Source organism: Pan paniscus, chromosome 13 (assembly GCF_029289425.2).
Source record: "Pan paniscus chromosome 13, NHGRI_mPanPan1-v2.0_pri, whole genome shotgun sequence".
In the NCBI taxonomy this organism is placed as follows: Eukaryota; Metazoa; Chordata; class Mammalia; order Primates; family Hominidae; genus Pan; species Pan paniscus.
This window is the reverse complement of record NC_073262.2, coordinates 133853330-133871844: the sequence shown is the minus strand read 5'-3', so window position 1 is coordinate 133871844 and position 18515 is coordinate 133853330. Positions and strand designations below refer to the sequence as shown.

The following is an 18515-nucleotide window of genomic DNA, read 5'->3' as shown; positions in this document are numbered from 1 at the left end:
CAGGGACTGAGCAACTTCCCCTAGAACAAGAATCTAATCAGGTAGTCGGGTCCCAAAGTCCACATTTGCTCTGCCCACTCCCCTGCTTCAGGTCTCTCCTCCAGCCCTCCTTCCACACTCAACACAGGGGTCTTTGTAAAAATCGCATCTGCTCAGCCTCAACCCAGGCCCCCGCAAGGCTCTAGTCACCAGCTCCTCTCCCTGGCAGCCCCTCACCCTCTTCGGCCTCCTTCACTCCCATCCTCCAAGATAGCTCCGATCTTCCCTGGCCTTCCATGCTCTCAGGGACCATTTCCAGCATCACCGTCTACCCTCCCCTCTGGGAGCATGGGCCGGCATTGATTTTCCTCAGCATCCCCTGCGTTCTCTGCAGTGTGAGTGGCAGCATTTTCCACACTGTGCACTAGCCATGTTTCCTTTCCCTCTAGTGCTTCTCAGCTGGGAGTGGTTTTGCCCATAGGGGATATGTGGCAATGTCTGGAGACATTTTGGGTTGTTAATAGCGGGAGTAGTGCTACTGGCATCTAATGGAGGACGGCCAAGAACGCTGCTAACCAACCTACAGTGCAACAGACAGCCCTACAACAAAGACATCAACAATCACAAGCCCCAAACCATCCAACACAGTCAGAATCACCAATCACCAGTCAGAAAAATTTCCCTCACTGAGCTAACAATGGGTTCTGAACACAGGGTGGACTCCACCTGCTACGGACGCTCTGACTCCAGCCCACTCCAGCCCAAGTGAGTGCTGTCTCATTTCTAGGATTTCAGGCTGAGAGCTCAGGGAAAGGCCTGGCAGGCCTGGGGCATCAGAAAAAGGACTGTGCTCCCAATCACAGTGGTGTGCTCCCAATCACAGTGGACCTGCGAATGCACGTGGTGGTCTCCCTCCCGTGGAGGCGTGCAGGGGTGGGCGGTGGTCTCCCTCCCGTGGAGGCGTGCACGGGTGGGCGGTGGTCTCCCTCCCGTGGAGGCGTGCACGGGTGGGCGGTGGTCTCCCTCCCGTGGAGGCGTGCACGGGTGGGCGGTGGTCTCCCTCCCGTGGAGGTGTGCACGGGTGGGCGGTGGTCTCCCTCCCGTGGAGGTGTGCACGGGTAAGTGGTGGTCTCCCTCCCGTGGAGGTGTGCACGGGTAAGTGGTGGTCTCCCTCCCGTGGAGGTGTGCACGGGTGGGTGGTATGCTCCCATCTGAAGATGTCTGGGTCAAATGCAGGCGCAACCCTTTTTAGGATGCAGGTGAAGAACAGTGGAACAACTAATGTAGTAACCCATCAGTTATTCACTGAGCACTTGCCCCGTGCCAGGCTCCCTTCTAGGTTCTCTGGAACCTTTGGGTAGGAAAAATAAATGCCTACCTAAGCCAAGCTGAAACAGCTGCATTTCTGCCCCCATCCATCCCTTCTCAGCCACAGGAAGACCTGGGGCCTGCCTCCCAGAGCAGCTGCTCTCCCTAGCTGGTGTCATGATGTGGGGAGGTGGGCAGTGGGGCCACACCAAGCCTGGGACAGCTCTTGGTGACTAGCAGGATGGGGACTTTCTAAGACAAACCAGCAGGAGGTGTAAGGTAAGGAAAGTGTTCCTGGGTCCAATCTAACTGGAGACTGACTGGATTCAGCAAGGGTAACACTTCTTCCGTGGGACTTCTCGGGAGTCTCCTGTGTGCTGCTGTGCTGGGAATCTCACTGTATGGCAGTTCACAAGCTTATTAACTCCCAGGCTGTTTGGCTGTGGGGCAGGGAAATCCTGCGGGATGGGCATTTGTGGGCACAGGCTTTGGAAAACGCTGCTCTAAGTAGAGACAGCAGCAGGATGGGGCAGGGGTGCGCGGGCCAGTGAGGGGCAGAAAGTAAGTGTGGGGGCCAGACCCCAGGAGAGGCTGCCAGTGAGCCCCTGAAGATGAGGCCATTTCTGCCAACCCCTTCTTCTCTCCGTACTCACATGGACTAACAGAGCACTGTGGCTGGGCAGGCTGTGCAGGATGCACGTGGGTAAGGAAGGTAGGGCCCCTTGACCTCAACAGAGGTTCAAATGCCCACAATGGAACCCTTGAGGCAATATCTCAGCCAGAGGACTAGGCAGGCGATGGAGGCCCAAGCCAGAGGCACATCCCCATCAGATGCGGAAGGGGCTGCTATGGCCAGGTTTTTTTTTTTTTTTTTTTTTTTTTGAGACAGAATCTCGTTCTGTTGCCCAGGCTGGAATGCAGCAGCATGATCTCGGCTAACTGCAACCTCCGCCTCCCGGGTTCAAGCGATTCTTCTGCCTCAGCCTCCTGAGTAGCTAGGATTATAGGTGTGCGCCACCACGCCTGGCTAATTTTTGTATTTTTAGTAGAGACGGGGTTTCACCATGTTGGTCAGGCTGGTCTCGAACTCCTGACCTCATGATCCGCCCGCCTCGGCCTCCCAAAGGCTGGGATTACAGGTGTAAGCCACCACGTCCGGCCCTGCCAGCTTTTTAACGAGAAGGGGCACTTGCACGTTAAAAGAGATGAAAACCACTTTACCCTAAGGTGATAACGGTGTTGAGCAAGATAGTAATATGATCGGATGCCTGTAAGACACCTGAGTCCTTCCTGGAACATGAAGGGTACAAATAAACAAGACACAACCAGAAAGGCCACTTCAGATCCCATGTGACAAATGACCAGTAAGGTAAGAGCTTTAAGACCAGTTAGGAAATGTGACATTAAGCCAAGAGGGAACTATGGAGAGCCTGAACAAACACAAAAACAACAGCAATGTGGGCAGGGAGGGAGGAAGCTCTTGCAGATCCCATTACCAGGCAAAGGACAGAGAAAAACCTCAGACGCTTCCCAGGTGCTCCCTGGAGTGTCTTTCACTGAGACAGGAAATTCAGGAGGGGAGACCACCTGTGTGGAGGAAAAGTTGAGCCCGATTTGGACACAAATCTGGTGAAGCTGTCAGGCATTCATGGGGAGGCCAGAAGTCTGGGTTTGGAGCTCGAGAAAGGTCTCAGCTGATGGCTGGTCACAGCTCTAACTCACTGGTTGAGATATTAATACAAAGGTGTTTTCTTTTTTGAGACAGAGTCTTGCTCTGTTGCCCAGGCTGGAGTGCAATGGCGTGATCTCAGTTCACTGCAACCTCTGCCTCCCAGGTTCAAGTGATTCTCGTGCCTCAGTCTCCCAAGTAGCTGGGATTACAGGTGTGTGCCACCACGCTCGGCTAATTTTTGTATTTTTAGTAGAGACGGGGTTTTGTCATGCTGGCCAGGCTGGTCTCAAACTCCTGACCTCAAGTAATCTGCCTGCCTCGGCCTCCCGAAGTGCTGGGATTACAGGCGTGAGCCACTGCACCCGGCCTACAAAGGTGTTAAACCCTCTCGTCACCAGGTTGGTCTGGGTATGCAACAGGCATTGGTATACGAGGTATAGCAGGGTCAGGGGTGCTGGTTGGGAGACTCCTCAATACACAGGGCATTGCACCAAGGAAGATGGCCTGGACACATGGCAGCAATGTGGGGAAAGCGTAGGCATTTGCCAAGATGTAAGAAAATCACACTGGGGAGAAGGCAAGGGCTGAAGATGCTGAGCTTCAAGCCAGAGCCACAAGCCACATAGCAGGAAGCTGCTGACAAAGATGGCTGAGGTGGAAGCAGGTGCCTTATAAGAGCCACATGTCCTGGGTCTTTTTACATTTAATGCTATAGTCTCTATCACAAAATCAAAACCATTTTAATGCAAATTAAAATCACAAGGTTGGGCATGTTGGCTCACGCTTATAATCCCAGCACTTTGGGAGGCCGAGGCAGGTGGATCACGAGGTCAAGAGATCGAGACCATCCTGGCTAACACAGTGAAACCTCATCTCTACTAAAAATACAAAAAATTAGCAGGGCATGGTGGCGGGAGCCTATAGTCCCAGCTACTTGGGAGGCTGAGGCAGGAGAATGGCGTGAACCCGGGAGGCGGAGCTGGCAGTGAGCCAAGACCGTGCCACTGCAGTCCAGCCTGGGTGATGGAGCGAGACTCGGTCTTAAAAAAAAAAAAAAAAAAATTAGCCAAGTGTGGTGACGTGTATCTGTAGTCCCAGCTGCTTGGGAGACTGAGGTGGGAGGAGCACCTGAGCCCAGGAGGTCGAAGCTGCAGTGAGCCTGGGCGACAAAGCAAGGCCTTGTCTCAAAAACAAAAACAAAAAAAGCTCTGTATGTGTTCGTGGGAATGTAAATTAGCCACTGTGAAAAGCAGTTTGGAGGTTTCTCAAGAACTTCAAACAGAACTACCATTTGACCCAGCAATTCTATACTGAAAGGAAAATAAATCGTTCTACCAAAAAGACACACGTACTCATATGTTCATGGCAGCACTATTCACAATAGCAAAGACATGGAATCAACCCGGGTGCCCATCAGCAGTGAACTGGATAAGGAAAATGTGGTACACATATACAATGGAATACTACGAAACCATAAAAAAGAACAAAAGCATGTCCTTTGTAGCAACATGGATGCAGCTGGAGGCCATCATCCTAAGCAAATTAACACAGGAAAAGAAAACCTAATACCACACACTCTTACTTCTAAGTGGAAGCTAAACACTGAGCACTCAAGGACACAAAGATCAGAATAACAGATACTGGGAATTATTGGCGGGGGAGGGTAGGAGGGGCAAGGTTTGAAAAACTAACTCTCAGGATTATGCTGACTACCTGGGTGATGAGATCATCTGTATGCCAAATCCCAGCGACATGTAATTTACTCATGTAACAAACCTGCACATGTATCTGCTGAGCCTAAAATAAAAGCCAAACAAATAAAGTGTTTTGACTTTTATTTCCAACGGGGCCTTATCTGGAGTTGTTGAAGAAAAAGAGCATTAATTCTCAAATGGGCATCTTTCTAAATAAGGATGCATTTAAATGGAAACCTCCCCATCCAAGGAATCCAGAAACCCAGAGGTGCCACTAGGTCAGACTTGGGACTCATCCAGGGGGCAGGAGCTCGAATTTCTACCTTAGGAGTTGGCACCAGATTCTGTCTCCTGGTCAGCCTGCCTTCTACCCACTCCTGCTCTTAGGGCAGAGGCTTGGTGTAGGTGGAACAGCCCCCTCTCGTGGCATACCTTTTCTCCAGTGTCTCTGCATTCACATTTGCCCAGGGGGAACAGGGGGTGAAGAAGAGAAAGACCAACCAAGGCACTTTCAACTGCTCTTGGCAGGGAAAATGTGTACTACACCATTAGAAACAGCAGAAAACAGAAAAGCCACCTAAATGTCTGATAGAGGAATGCTGTTCTCAAATTAGAACTCTAGAAGATAAAGAAAATATACACACAAGTAAAAGTTAATGATATATACTTCAAGGCTCTAGAAGGACGCATATGAAACGCAGGCAACAGGTTCCCACGGGAGGGCAGGATGCGCTGAGCGAAGGGAGGGGATGGGTTTTCCTTCATTTACAGATAAAATGGTATACTTTCTAGCTAACATATTTGTGTAACGCTAGCCCTAACCCTAACGCTAACCCCTTGTGCCCAGGGCTGACTTTCAATAGATCACAGCCAGGGAGCTGCTCTGCCATGGGTGAAACCCCGACAGCAGACTGTCATCCAGGAACAGCCTAGCGCTGCGTTCCCTGCAAACGAACACACCCGTGTGACTTGCGTAATCTTAGAAAACAAAAAACTCAGCCTCTTGTGCCCTGAGGGATAACTTTCTCCCTTACTTCTTATCACTAAGTTGATGATAATATAAAATCTGATTTCTCCCATATCCCAGCAAGCCACAGGCTCTGATAAGGTAAGGACTACAGAAAGACAAATGAGTGGGAGCAGCAATACGCGGAGTCAAACTAAAAAGGCCACCTGGGACAGCTCTCGCCTCAAAGAAATGAATCCCGTCCTTATAAACCCTCTGGGAGTGCCTAGACACCTGTGCCAGCTTCGATAACACGGGCAGCTTTCTGAACACAGCTACCCGGGTGTGAACTAGGTGAGGGCAGAACCACACTTCTTTCCTCTTGTGGTGTTTCTACCGTGAGCTGCTCTGTCAGTGGGAGACTTCCTCTCCAGAGAGGCGGTGACTAACAGGACTTGTGAGGCTGGGGGCAGACCTGGGCATCACTGCCCTGCCTGTCCTCTTCTGCTTTGGGCAGAGCCCACCAGAGACGACGTGTCAACTCCGCTCCTCCGTGCCGCCCTCATGGTGGCCACAGCAATGGCAGCGGGCTAGGCTTGGCCAGAGCTGTCCAGGGCTGTGCAAGAATGCTTCCATAATTCCCAGGCACGAGAGTAGGACCCCACCTGCCTGCAAGCAAAATCCACATTCTCAGCCAGGTGTGGTGGCTCACACCTGCAATCCCAGCATTTTGGGAGGCCAAAGTGGGAGGACTGCTTGAGCCCAGGAGTTTGAGATCAGCCTGGGCAACATAGTGAGACCTCATCTCTACAAAAATAAAAAATAAAAATTAGCTGGGCATGGTGGTGCAGGCCCATAGTCCCAGCTACTCAGGAAGCTGAGGTGGGAGGACCACTTGATCCCAGGAGGTCAAGGCAGCAGAGGCCCCTGATCGTGCCAATGCACTCCAGCCTGGGTAACAGAGCGAGACCCTGTCTCAAAAAAAAAAAAAAAAAAAAAGATCCACATTCTCCAATATAAGCTTTGTCAGTACCAACAGTGATATTTTCAGCTCCTTTTTCCTTTACTCTTTTGTCCTATTTTTCAACCAGTTCAGAACTCAGGGGGAAAGAAGGGCTCGATTTAATGGGCCCTTTTGATTTTTTAACAGTGAGTAAGTTGGTAGAAGCCCAGATTCTTGTTAACTGCCAGATATAAAAACCAGTATCAAGTGTACCAAACTTTATAGACATCAACGGTTTTGTGAAAGGACCCAGCCCAAGCTCCTTTACAGTATGTAATTAGCAGTAACACTCAAGCTCAACAGAGCACCTGACGGCGAGCTGACCCAAGACCGCTCTATGAAGGATGCTGATCTGTGCCACGTACTTATTTTGAAATTGATGGCCTTCTGTTGGGCCCTAGAGTAGAATTTATCCCTTTAAAAAAATCAGCAAAAAAGCAAGCAATCTTCTTCTCCTTCCAAATCCTAAATCCTACCAGTCCAGTTACTGGACATTGCATCTAAACTGTTTCTTAATTTCCTTCTTCACACATTGTAAATCTGAACTCGAGACACATATCATAAATCAACTTTATATATGCATGTCTAGTCAACAACAATACTCTTTTATACTTTGACAATGACCCCCCATCCGCTTTTTATCATCTTGTTAAAGAAATCGGCTAGAAACAGTAAAAGGCTTTTGCAGCTTTTATTGCGTGTTCCTAAGCCAATGATTCAGTAGGAGAATGGTTATCACTAAGCTAAACATAACTCATCCTCCCTCCCCTGGTTTCCAGTGGTTAGACAAAGTCTGTATTTTGCTGCTAACATAACAGTCGGGGTGGTAGGACTGTCTCCTGACAGATGGTATTGATAACTTCTCGTGGGATAACCAGCTGTGTTGTACCCCTGCTCCCTTTTAAACCGTGCTTAATAACATGTCATCAGTTTTTAATTTCTTTTGAGACAGGCTCTCACTGTCACCCAGGCTGGAGTGCAGTGGTGCGATCTCCTCTTGCTGTAGCCTCAACCTCCTGGGCTCAAGTGATCCTCCCACCTCAGGCTCCTGAGTAGCTGGGGCTACAGCCACGCACCACCAAGCCCAGCTAATTTTTTTTTTTTTTTTTGAGACGGAGTCTTGCTCTGTCACCCAGGCTGGAGTGCAGTGGCGTGATCTCAGCTCACTGCAAGCTCCGCCTCCCGGGTTCATGCCATTCTCCTGCCTCAGCCTCCCAAGTAGCTGGGACTACAGGTGCCCGCAACCATGCCCAGCTAATTTTTTTGTATTTTTAGTAGAGACAGGGTTTCACCATGTTAGCCAGGATGGTCTCGATCTCCTGACCTTGTCATCTGCCCGCCTCGGCCTCCCAAAGTGCTGGGATTACAGGCGTGAGCCACCACGCCTGGCCTAATTTTTGTATTTTTTGTGGAGATGGGTTTTCACCATGTTGCCCAGACCGGCCTCGAACTCCTGGGCTCAAGCAATCTGCCCGCCTTGGACTACCAGTGTTGGGATTACAGGTGTGCGCCACCATGCCCGACCAACATCAGTTTTAAATAAACTGGATACATCACTCCTCCTATAGAAGATGGGAATGTAAGGATGGCTGGTATATATAAGATATAATGGGATTTTATAAACTGAACCTAGAAAACACTAAGTCTTTGATGAATTAACAAATAAATGGGAAGGAGGAAGAAAGGAGTGCTCCTAGTAGACAGACCCTGTCATGCTAATTGCTATGAGAAAGCCACAGTTTTCGGTAAGCACACTCTGCTTCCTAATTGTCCGAATGTTAACTGGACAGTGGACAGAGGGTCAGCCATATTCTCGGGGATGTGGCTTCAAGTCCTTCTTCTGAGGGGCTCATGAGGAGGTTACTTTTCTAAGACTTGCATATCCAATGGTGACTTTACTGACCTTTTAAAAATGGCTGATTCTCTAAGATTTTGGCACACTAAAATCACTGTGGCCATGTCCCAAAGACTCCGCTTCTACCATCTGTCTGTCCACGTGTGTGGAACAGCTGACAGCCAGCCATTCTGAGATATTTGTTAGGCTGAGAGGAAGTGGTCAAGGCCGCCTGCTCTTCAGCACATGACTACGTGCCTTCTATGAAGATCCATACAAACTGCTGACCCAAGAAATTATCCCGGGTCTTAGCACCGGGAATAACTGTGTGAAGCAGTTGTCTGACCATCCAGTTTAAAAAAAAAAAAAAAAAAAAAGCATTTAAACTTGTTTTTAAATTACATAAGTAACACACCTACTTGGAAGAAGCCTGAAGGGTAGAAAAGTTTAGCAGCACTGAAATGGTCTATTTCAGCCACATGTGGCGGACTTGTGGGTGTTTCTTTTATTGTCATGGTTCCTAGCCTGCATATGCAGCACATATGTTGTTTTGGATGCAGGAAATATTACATAATAAAAGTTATGTAACTGCCCTCTCCTGCTTTATAAGCACTGGGAATCATGTAACTGCTCCTGTTTCCCTTTTTGCACAGACTGCTGGAAAGCTCAGAGCCCAGTCTGCAGCCTGCCTCTCCGGAGAGGCAACTCACAGCATGCATTTTTTGTACCAGCCTTAGCCCTTGTTTACTTTTATTTTTCCCACCCTTATTTTCCCTTAATCACAACTGCTTTACTTATTTTTATTTTCTACCTTCTCGTTTCTCATATTTATGTTTTCTCATATTATAGTAAACTTCTTCAAATCTACTTGAGAATTAGGTAGGGTATAAATTTTCTTTTAAATACTAAAAAAAAGGCTTCTGTTTATTAAGACTCTAATATTATATTAATGTGCAAACCCTCACTTAAAAGCTGTGGCTCTGACCCACAGGGGTGCCTCAGGATCACACAGGAGCCTCATTCCAAATCTATACAGCTGGCTTCACAGGGCTTCACCCACGCAGCCTGTGAATGGGGCAGCAGGTTGGTGTGAGCTCCTGGCCCGTGGGTTCCTGTACTTTGAAGACTTTGAGAGACAATGGTGTCTCTTCTGGTTAAGTATGCCTGCCTCAAAACCATGGGCCTTTAGGTGTGCTAGTCTAACTAAGGAGGACACACGATCACCGACGTCATATTTGGCCTAGGTGATTCAGGGATGCATAACCTGAATCTAATTATAAGGAAATATCAAACACAAAAGGAGAAATGTTCTTTTTTTTTTTTTTTTTTTTTTGAGACTAAGTCTTGCTCTTGTCCCCCAGGCTGGAGTGCAATGGCACAATCTCGGCTCACTGCAACCTCTGCCTCCCGGGTTCAAGCGATTCTCCTGCCTCAGCCTCCCAAGTAGCTGGGACTACAGGTGCCCACCACCACGCTTGGCTAATTTTTGTATTTTTAGTAGAGATGGGGTTTCACCATGTTGGCCAGGCTGGTCTGGAACTCCTGACCTCGTGATCCACCCGCCTTGGCCTCCCAAAGCGCTGGGATTACAGGTGTGAGCCACCGCGCCCAGCAAAATGTTCTATTTTTTTTTAAAGGGGGAAAATTATATTCTTCTAACATGTTAATGTCACGTAACTCAAGGAAAGGCTGAGGAAATGTTCAAGATTAGAAGAGGCTAAGAGCTGTGCCAACTCAATGTGACAATTGACCCTAGATGACCAGAGGACGGGAAATGCAGTGAAGGACATTACTGACTCAACTACCAAAAGTGGAAAATGGACGGTAGATAAGAAGGCTGTATCAATGTTAAATTTACTGAAGTTGGTAACTGTATAGTTATATGAGAAAATACTCCTAACCTTAAGAAATACACACTGAAGTATTTAGGAGTAAAGAGTCATAATATATATAATTTATCCTCAAATAGTTCAGAAAACAGATTTTGTGCATATGTGTGCGTGTTCACTTGTGTGTAGAGACACAACAAAGGAAGGGGCCAATGCTAGCAGCTGGTAACTCTGGGTAAAGGGTATACCAATGTCCTTTGTGCTACTTTTGCAGTTTTGCAATTATTCCAAGTAAAAAGTTAGGGGAAAAAAAAGTGTCCCTGCTTTAGACCACGCAATTTCCACTATGGCAGTGCTTTTAAAAAAGGAGAATAAAGTTTCCATCCACTCCTACTGATCCCCAACCCTGGGAGCCCCCACTGAGTGGCTGCAACTGGTGGGCAGAACACGCCTCTCTCCTCACCCTCCCTAGGAGGCCAGCTTTCAGCTGTACCCTCTTCAAAAACAGATTTATTTTCCTTCTAGGAGTTTCTAGACTTCAAAAGCCAGCTTAAATGCAGCCTCTTGCATGTCATTTTTTCATGCTATTTTTAAAGTTACATTCTTTTTAAATTTAGGGGGATAGACCACGGGCACCCTGCCCTGAGCGCAGAGCCTCACCGTCCCAGGCCTCGTGAAGTCCACACTATGCGCCAGGCTCTGCCGCATCTGGTTACTGAACAGGCGGACACAGACGCTCTGGAGGTACTCAGGGGTGATCTGCAAGGAGGACACAAAGACATCTGGTGATGGCACGAAACTCACTGAGGGACACCTGAGGCAAGCTGGCAATTATTAGAGTGGTCTCTCAACAGCTTTCTGTAAGGCATGATGATGAGGTATGTAAGCCAGAAAAATAATCATTTGCTTTAACATCAGAGCTCTTGGGAGGAGTGAAAGCACCAGCCCTGACAGAACAAGGTGCTAACACACTGCAGGTGTGCTCATGAGACATCAGACTGCAAATTAACTGACTCCACTTCAGCTATCTCCACTGTCATGTAGAATAAACAGATCCTAAACCACTTTGGTAAATTCATGTAACAAAGTCACTGGACAACCATAATGTGGGGGAAAGAGAGCCAAGCTTCAAATCTGAAGATCAGGGCTCAAGTCCCGGACTCGAGAAGACCAACAGCTCTGCCTCTCGCTTTCCACACCTTTATTGTAACAGCCACAGTGAGCAGGTAAATGAGGTCACAGATATGCCTAGCACATGACAGGTGGCTTGGCCAGTGCTTGCTGAATGAGTGATGGAAACGCTTTTAATCAACTATCCAGTGCTCGACAACGTGCGGCTGAGCTGCTGTCGCCATCAACGCTGCTGGATCCTGCATTCTCCTTTAGCATCTCTTGTGCCTCTCTCACCAGCTACGAGAATTCAGGATTGACATACAGCATCGAAAGTGGTCATCTTGGAGTTTTTTTCATCCATTTTCTTTTTAAAAAAATAATGTATGCTCATTTCAATGTACAAGTACCACAACCTCTCCTGAATCCCACCCTTCCCCCACAAACAAATCCCTGCGGATAATGACTATTAAAAAGTGTACACCCTTCCACACTTTTTTCTAGGCATGATAATTGAAAATAGTCTCCTCTTCCGCAGCTTCATGATTCCACCTGGGGGAACTTCCACATGGCAGTAGAAGCGGTTGCTCTCCCACCCCTTGCTCATCCACTTGCATGGGAGGAAGGCCATCCCCCAGGACTGCGTGGGAAGCAGGGCTACTCCACCCCTGGGGAGCTGGAAAGGGCTGGGCCCTTTTCTCTCCTCCTGGGCCTCCTGCCTATCTGCTAGAAACTTCTGGTCTGCTTCAGCCACATGAAAGGCTCTGTCCATCCTGTGGCAGAGGTCTGTCACCCTTTGTTACATAGCTACATGTGAAGTGACTCAGAGAAAAAGGAACTCCATCCCAGGGCTAGACCTCCTATATTATCCTGAGTCCGTTCCTTCTGAATTTCTATAGTAAATTTCTATAGTATTAAAATTTAAACATTCATTTTTCAGGCCTGGCATAGTGGCTCATGCCTGTAATCCCAGCACTTTGGGAGACTGAGGCAGGCGGTTCACTTGAGCTCAGGAGTTTGAGACTTGCCTGGGTAACATAGTGAAATACCATCTCTAATAAAAATAAAATAAAAATTAGCCAGGCATGGTGGCACAGACCTGTAGTCCTAGCTACTCAGAAGGCTGAGGTGAAAGGATGGCTTGAGCCTGGGAGGTCGAGGCTGCAGTGAGCTGAGATTGCACCACTGCACTCCAGCTAGACAACAGAGTGAGACCCTGTCTCAAACAAACGAACAAAAAACATACCTTTTTCATCTTGTATTTTTAACCTTTCTTTCTATACTTATTCCTTCCCTACAACTAGAAACATGTTCACATATATTTCATATTAAAAACATACCTTTCCCGTCTTCTACCCTAGATTTTCTTCTTCTTCTTTTTCACCCTAGATCCTTATCTATCAATCACTCTCTCAACAGCTTCTCTTTACAGCCAAGGTCCTTGAAAGAACCGCTTGCATTTACTGTCTCAACCCACTTCAACTTTCAATACAATGTGACCAACTTTCCACCTGCGTTCCTCCATGGAAACTCGTGTGGCAAAGCTCACAACCAGTGAACTTCTAAGTGTCAAAAACACTGGATACTTTTCAGGTCTCTTCTTCTGGAGTTTTCTGTGGCTTTTGAGACTTTGGATCAAACCCTCAGTTCTGAAACTGTTTCCTCCTTTAACTTCTGAAACTGCTAGCAGAACCATTTCTCTAACAAGCCAATCTGATCATGTCACTTTCTTGCTTAAAACAGGAGAATGAGGAAAGAAAATGGATGACTGAACAAAAAAAAAAATATATATATATATATATATATATACATGAAAATATACTCAGCCTCATACATAATTAAAGAAATCTAAATTAAAATATGCAGAATGCCAAGTTTTACTTACCAAACTGACAAAGATTTCAAAGTTTAGTCCTATTTGGTGTTGCCGTGTGTGGAGAAATAGGTACTCTCATGCACTATTGGGGGAGTAGACATTGTTGATATTTTAGGATGAATAATTTAGCAACCTCTATCAAAATGCTCATGCCCATACCTTTACCCTAGCAATTCCACTTTTAGAATTTTATCAAGATGTACAGTATACACAAGGATGTTCACTGCAACATTTTTTTGTTATAGCAAACAACAACAAAAAAATCTAAATGTTCATCAGCAGAGATCTGATAATGAATGATTCACCCTTATAATGCAATTGTGTATAAGAATTAAAAAGAATGAGGTGGATCTGGCCATATGGAAAGATGTCCAAGATATATCGAAAGAGAAATAGCAAGTTTCAGAAGAGTAACGCATCATATGATCCCAACTAAGGGTACAAATGCTGTACGCATGTGTGTACATACACACACACACACACACACACGCATACGCAGAGAAATGTTCTAAAATAATACACAAGACAATGTCAGTCTTGAACATCAATAAGGAAATGAATCTACAGCATTGTGGTGAAGGAGCTTTTGCTCCTTACTACACGCTTCTCTGAAGTGTTTCAATCTTTTACCAAAACCACGCGGTTCTTTTACATTAGAAAGGCTAGTAAAGAGTCCAGCTTTCCTCCTCTGACCCATCTTTTTTTAAATTAAATTAAATTTATTTATTTGAGACACAGTTTCACGCTGTTGCCCAGGCTGGAGTGCAATCTTGGCTCACTGCAACCTCTGCCAGCCGGGTTCAAGAGATCCTCCCGCCTCAGCCTCCCGAGTAGCTGGGATTACAGATGTGCTCCACGACACCTGGCAAATTCCTGTATTTTTAGTAGAGACGGGGTTTCGCCATGTTGGCCGGGGCTCTGGTCTTGAACTCCTGACCTCAGATGATCTGCCCACCTCAGCCTCCCAAAGTGCTGAGATTACAGGTGTGAGACACCATGCCTGGCTAATTTTATTTTTAATTGTATATTTTTAGTGACAGAGGTCTCACCATATTGTCCAGAGTAGTTTCAAACTTCTGGCCTCAAGTGATCCTCCCGCCTTAGCCTTCCAAAGTGCTGGGATTACAGGCGTGAGCCACTGTGCCTGGCCTGAATTATTTTTTATAACTGCAGTGTGAATCTACAGTTACTTCAATTTTTAAAAAATCTGTATGTCCACAAATAGATTTTATTGTACTTTATAAAGAGTCAGGAATGAGATAAAGATGCCCATGATGACATTATTCAACAATATCCCATAGGCCATAGCCAATGTACTAAGAAAAAAAAGTTAAGATAAATTTTAAAAGCAAAACACAAATATTATTTGATGTAACATGACTGTCAATCTAGAACACAGAAGAATAAATCAAAACACCCAAGATTAATGGGATTCAGAAAGGTAGCTGGATACGAAACCAATATTAGAAAATCAGTGGCTTCCCTATACGACAGCAGGGCACGTGCCCCTCATTTTTTTGCTAGCACATATTTTTCTGTTGCCAGACAATTTATCCTTTGCTAATATTAATAAGGTAGAGGCTGGGTGCGATGGCTCACACCTGCAATCCCCAGGACTTTGGGACGCCAAGGTGGGAGGATCACTTGAGCCCAGGTGTTCAAAATCAGCCTAGGCAACAAAGCAAGACCCCGTCTCAATATTTGAAAAATATATTTTTTAAAAAGGGCCAGGCGCAGTGGCTCACACTTGTAATACCAGCACTTTGGGAGGCCAAGGCTGGCGGATCACCTGAGCTCAGGAGTTCGAGACCAGCCTGACCAACATGGAGAAACCCCGTTTCTACTAAAAATGCAAAATTAGCTGGGTGTGGTGGCACATGCCTGTAATCCCAGCTACTCGGGAGGCTGAGGCAAGAGAATCACTTGAATCTGGGAGGCGGAGGTTGCAGTGAGCCGAGATCACGCCATTGCACTCCAACCTGGGCAACAAGAGCAAAACTCCGTCTCAAAAACAAACAAACAAAAAAGAATAAAGTAGAGAAATAAAGATATAGCAGATAGTATGTTAAGAAAAATGGGTAAAACACTGCAAGCAGCTTGATAAAAACAGTAAAAAATATCAGCTTTATCTCCTTCATGCATGTTGGCTTTTGGAAATAGAGCAGCAGGTGCCACTGGCTTGGAATGGAGAGAGGCAGGCTCCATCTGCCATATCAACATAGTCCATGCCTATAAGCCTTCTTCATTGCCAAACAGACATACACACAATTGGGGATCTTCCTTACCATCTTGCCGCTGACTGTGGCCTCTAGAGAATCCACCAGCTCTGCTGTGACTCCAATGAGATTGTGGTAGTCGGCCTGGATCTTATTGTACCGTTTGAGGTATGTCATTGACCTACGTTCAGCTTCAACCAGCTGCTGGTGGAGCTGCTGCAAGATTTCTAGGAAGACAGTTAAAACAAACAACATCAATAAAAATCCACAATATGAAAAATAATTGTATTCTTCTCAAAGAACTACCATACTTATTGCCAGAATGTTTTCTTGTAACAATAAACTGGACACTATTTGTGTTTCACACTTACTTCTATTTTATGCCACATTTATTTACATAGTGCTTTGTAACCACACTGACTTAAAATTTCCTTTTCAGGAAGTTCAACTCAATCCTCACTGGGCTTCCTAAGAAAATCTATTCCCTTGACTGAACCTCATGCAATTTCTTTTAGTTCTTCTAGGTCTAAGAAAATAAACATGTCTAGGGCTGGTGGTGGCTCACACCTGTAATCCCAACACTTTGGGAGGCCGAGGCGGGCAGATCACTTGAGGCCAGGAGTTGGAGACCAGCCTGGGCAACATGGTAAAACCCCATCTCTACTAAAAAAATACAAAAATTTGCCAGGCATGGTGGTGCTCGCCTATAATCCCAGCTACTCAGGAGGCTGAGGCACAAGAATCGCTTGAACCTGGGAGGCAGCAGTTGCAGTGAGCCAAGATCGCGCCACTGTCCTCCAGCCTGGGCAACTGGGCAACAGAGTGAGACTCTGTCTCAAAAAAAAAGAAAAGAATGTTTTATTCTATACTGAGCTCATAAAATGCCTGAATCAAACCTGTGTCTTTTTCTCTGTTTTTGTATTATGAAGTTGTCTGGGGGACAATTCATATCTGCAGGACACTTCTTTATTTTAAATAAAACTTTGGGCTGCTTGACTCCTGCTAGGAAAAACAAGAATCCAGAAGGAGAAGAGATTCCATCATTCTGCCAGTTTGATAAAGCATAAAACCACTCCCACCAGGCCTTAGAGCAAGCAGCTTAGAAGGCTCTAGGATTCTTTGCTTGGAATCCCCCCGTAATTTCCTTTCTCTGAAGGTGAGGGGGCCTTAGGAATTCACTTGCAAGAAACAGAATGCAGCAGAAATGACTGACTTACTTCAGAGGCTGGGTTAGAAAAAGTGATACAGCTTCCTCCTGGCTCTCTCTGGGGACATTCACCCTTGGAAACCAGGCAACATGCCTGGAGGAAGCCCAGACCACAAGGCCACGCAGGTGTTCTCGTCAAGGGCCTCTGCTGAGACCCCACGTGACAGCCAGCACCGACCACCACTCTGCGTGTGAGTGCCTTGGAGTTGGCCCCAGGCCGCTCCACCTGACTGCACCTGAGAGACACGCTGAGGGAGAACAGCTTAACTGAGCCCACAGCTACCAGACCATGCAGGCTCATCATCACCATTATAAGTGAATGTCATTGTTTTGTGCCACCAAGTCGGGATGGTCTGTCAGGCAGCAATGGAACAGTGGGCTGAGGTGTATTTCCAGGAGCTGCAGGGCAAGATCCAAAGTCCCAGTCCAGTTGAAGATGCCAGCTGTGTTGGATGTGAGCAAACTGGCCCGGGACGCACCGTGGCCAAGGCCTGGGCCTAGGCTAGCACTGAGAGAGCGGGCCTGCAGAGCTGAGGATGCAGGCTGGGAGTCTTCCTCCACATACTGTACTGGGGGTAGGGCAACCTTGGGGAGCTGCAAGACTCAGGGTGCTCCTGCGACCCTTGGAGCAGTCCAGGTTGATCCCATGGGGCCGTATCTGTAGCCCTGCTCCTCCATGAAGGGCCAGCAGGGCCTGTCCCCTCTGAGCGACAGAAGGGTCAGTATGGCTGGCAGAACCAGTCACACACTTAGAACGGCTGAGCTGGGGATGCTTGAGGCTACCAAGAGCAAAACCAAGCATCCGAAGCCTTCTCAAAGGCTGACGCTGCCAAAGCCATCTTGAGTGACAAACCTAAACCCAAGCTCTCCCTGAGGGTGACAAACCCCACTGCTTATCTGCCAACTCCCTGGTGAGCAAACAGCTAAATAATTTACTAATTAATGCTTCCTTTCTTTAAAAAGAGTTTCACTCCCTAAAAAGAAACAGGAAAAAGCAATGGCAGGAAGTTCTGAAATCCTCTCTGGCATGACTCTGCTTTGAAAGGGCAAATGTGCTGGCGCATGGAACAAGATCTCCTGTAGTCACACTCCACCTACTGGGAACTGAGGCTTATGCCATCAATACTCACCAGAGGGATGACATGCATCACAGGCCCTTTCCAGCATCATCATTTAAGCAGCTGTCAAAATGTAGTATCAAAGGCAAAACTGAGGTACAGTGCCCCAACTGGGGCCACCAACTTCATATTAACTACACTTTTTCTCACCTTACTCAAAAGTGAACAGTTCTGGTAAAAATGATTGACCATGGAAAAATAACACTTTATGCTACAAACTGAAGACTGGAATTCCTACTTTGGAATGGAAAATGCTTGATAAGAATGGGTACTCCATATGTCTTCGAAGACCCCTGTTGACTAGTTCAAGGTAAAAGTTAAATATTAAAATAATTAAAATAAATTAAATTAAAAGAACTCTATCCTTACCCATGCTGCCCTACACCTTCTAGGGAAAATGTGCTGCTGCTGCAGTTACCTCCCTTTGGGATATTATTGGATTCTCTTCATTTCTCCAAGGCTTAGCTACCTGACATGCAAGACGAAGCTAACAATACCAGCCCTCCCGAAAATGGGCCTCAAGGAACTGCAGGTCACTATGACTGCAAAGCCTTTCATAAATATTTAGACTCTTAAAGCCAAAATCATGAATTCTCTCCATCTTTGCACCAATCTTACTACTTCAAACCTGAACTGGCAAAGTTGTTTTTAGACAAATTTAAATCTAGATGATTTACCTTTGTTACTTTGTCCATTCTCCTTCTGGGATGAAAAAGAAGTTCA

The 18515-nt window shown here is 46.6% G+C and overlaps 1 protein-coding gene across 22 annotated transcripts in view; it reads right to left on the bottom strand.

Annotated features, from left to right (window-relative positions):
• The window catches only part of ARMC9 (armadillo repeat containing 9), a 190006-nt gene that overhangs the window by 143254 nt on the left and 28237 nt on the right, over positions 1 to 18515 (bottom strand). For 15 of the 22 annotated variants that reach the window (XM_055109209.2, XM_063595605.1, XM_063595608.1 and 12 more), the window contains exons 7-9: positions 18470 to 18494; positions 15537 to 15694; positions 10926 to 11024 (exon numbers count right to left, since the gene is read on the bottom strand). In XM_055109209.2, the coding sequence (XP_054965184.1) occupies positions 10926 to 11024; positions 15537 to 15694; positions 18470 to 18494 (282 nt within the window). The remainder of the gene's footprint in view (positions 1 to 10925; positions 11025 to 15536; positions 15695 to 18469; positions 18495 to 18515) is intronic. The other 7 variants (XM_063595609.1, XM_063595612.1, XM_063595613.1 and 4 more) reach the window with 1 other exon arrangement.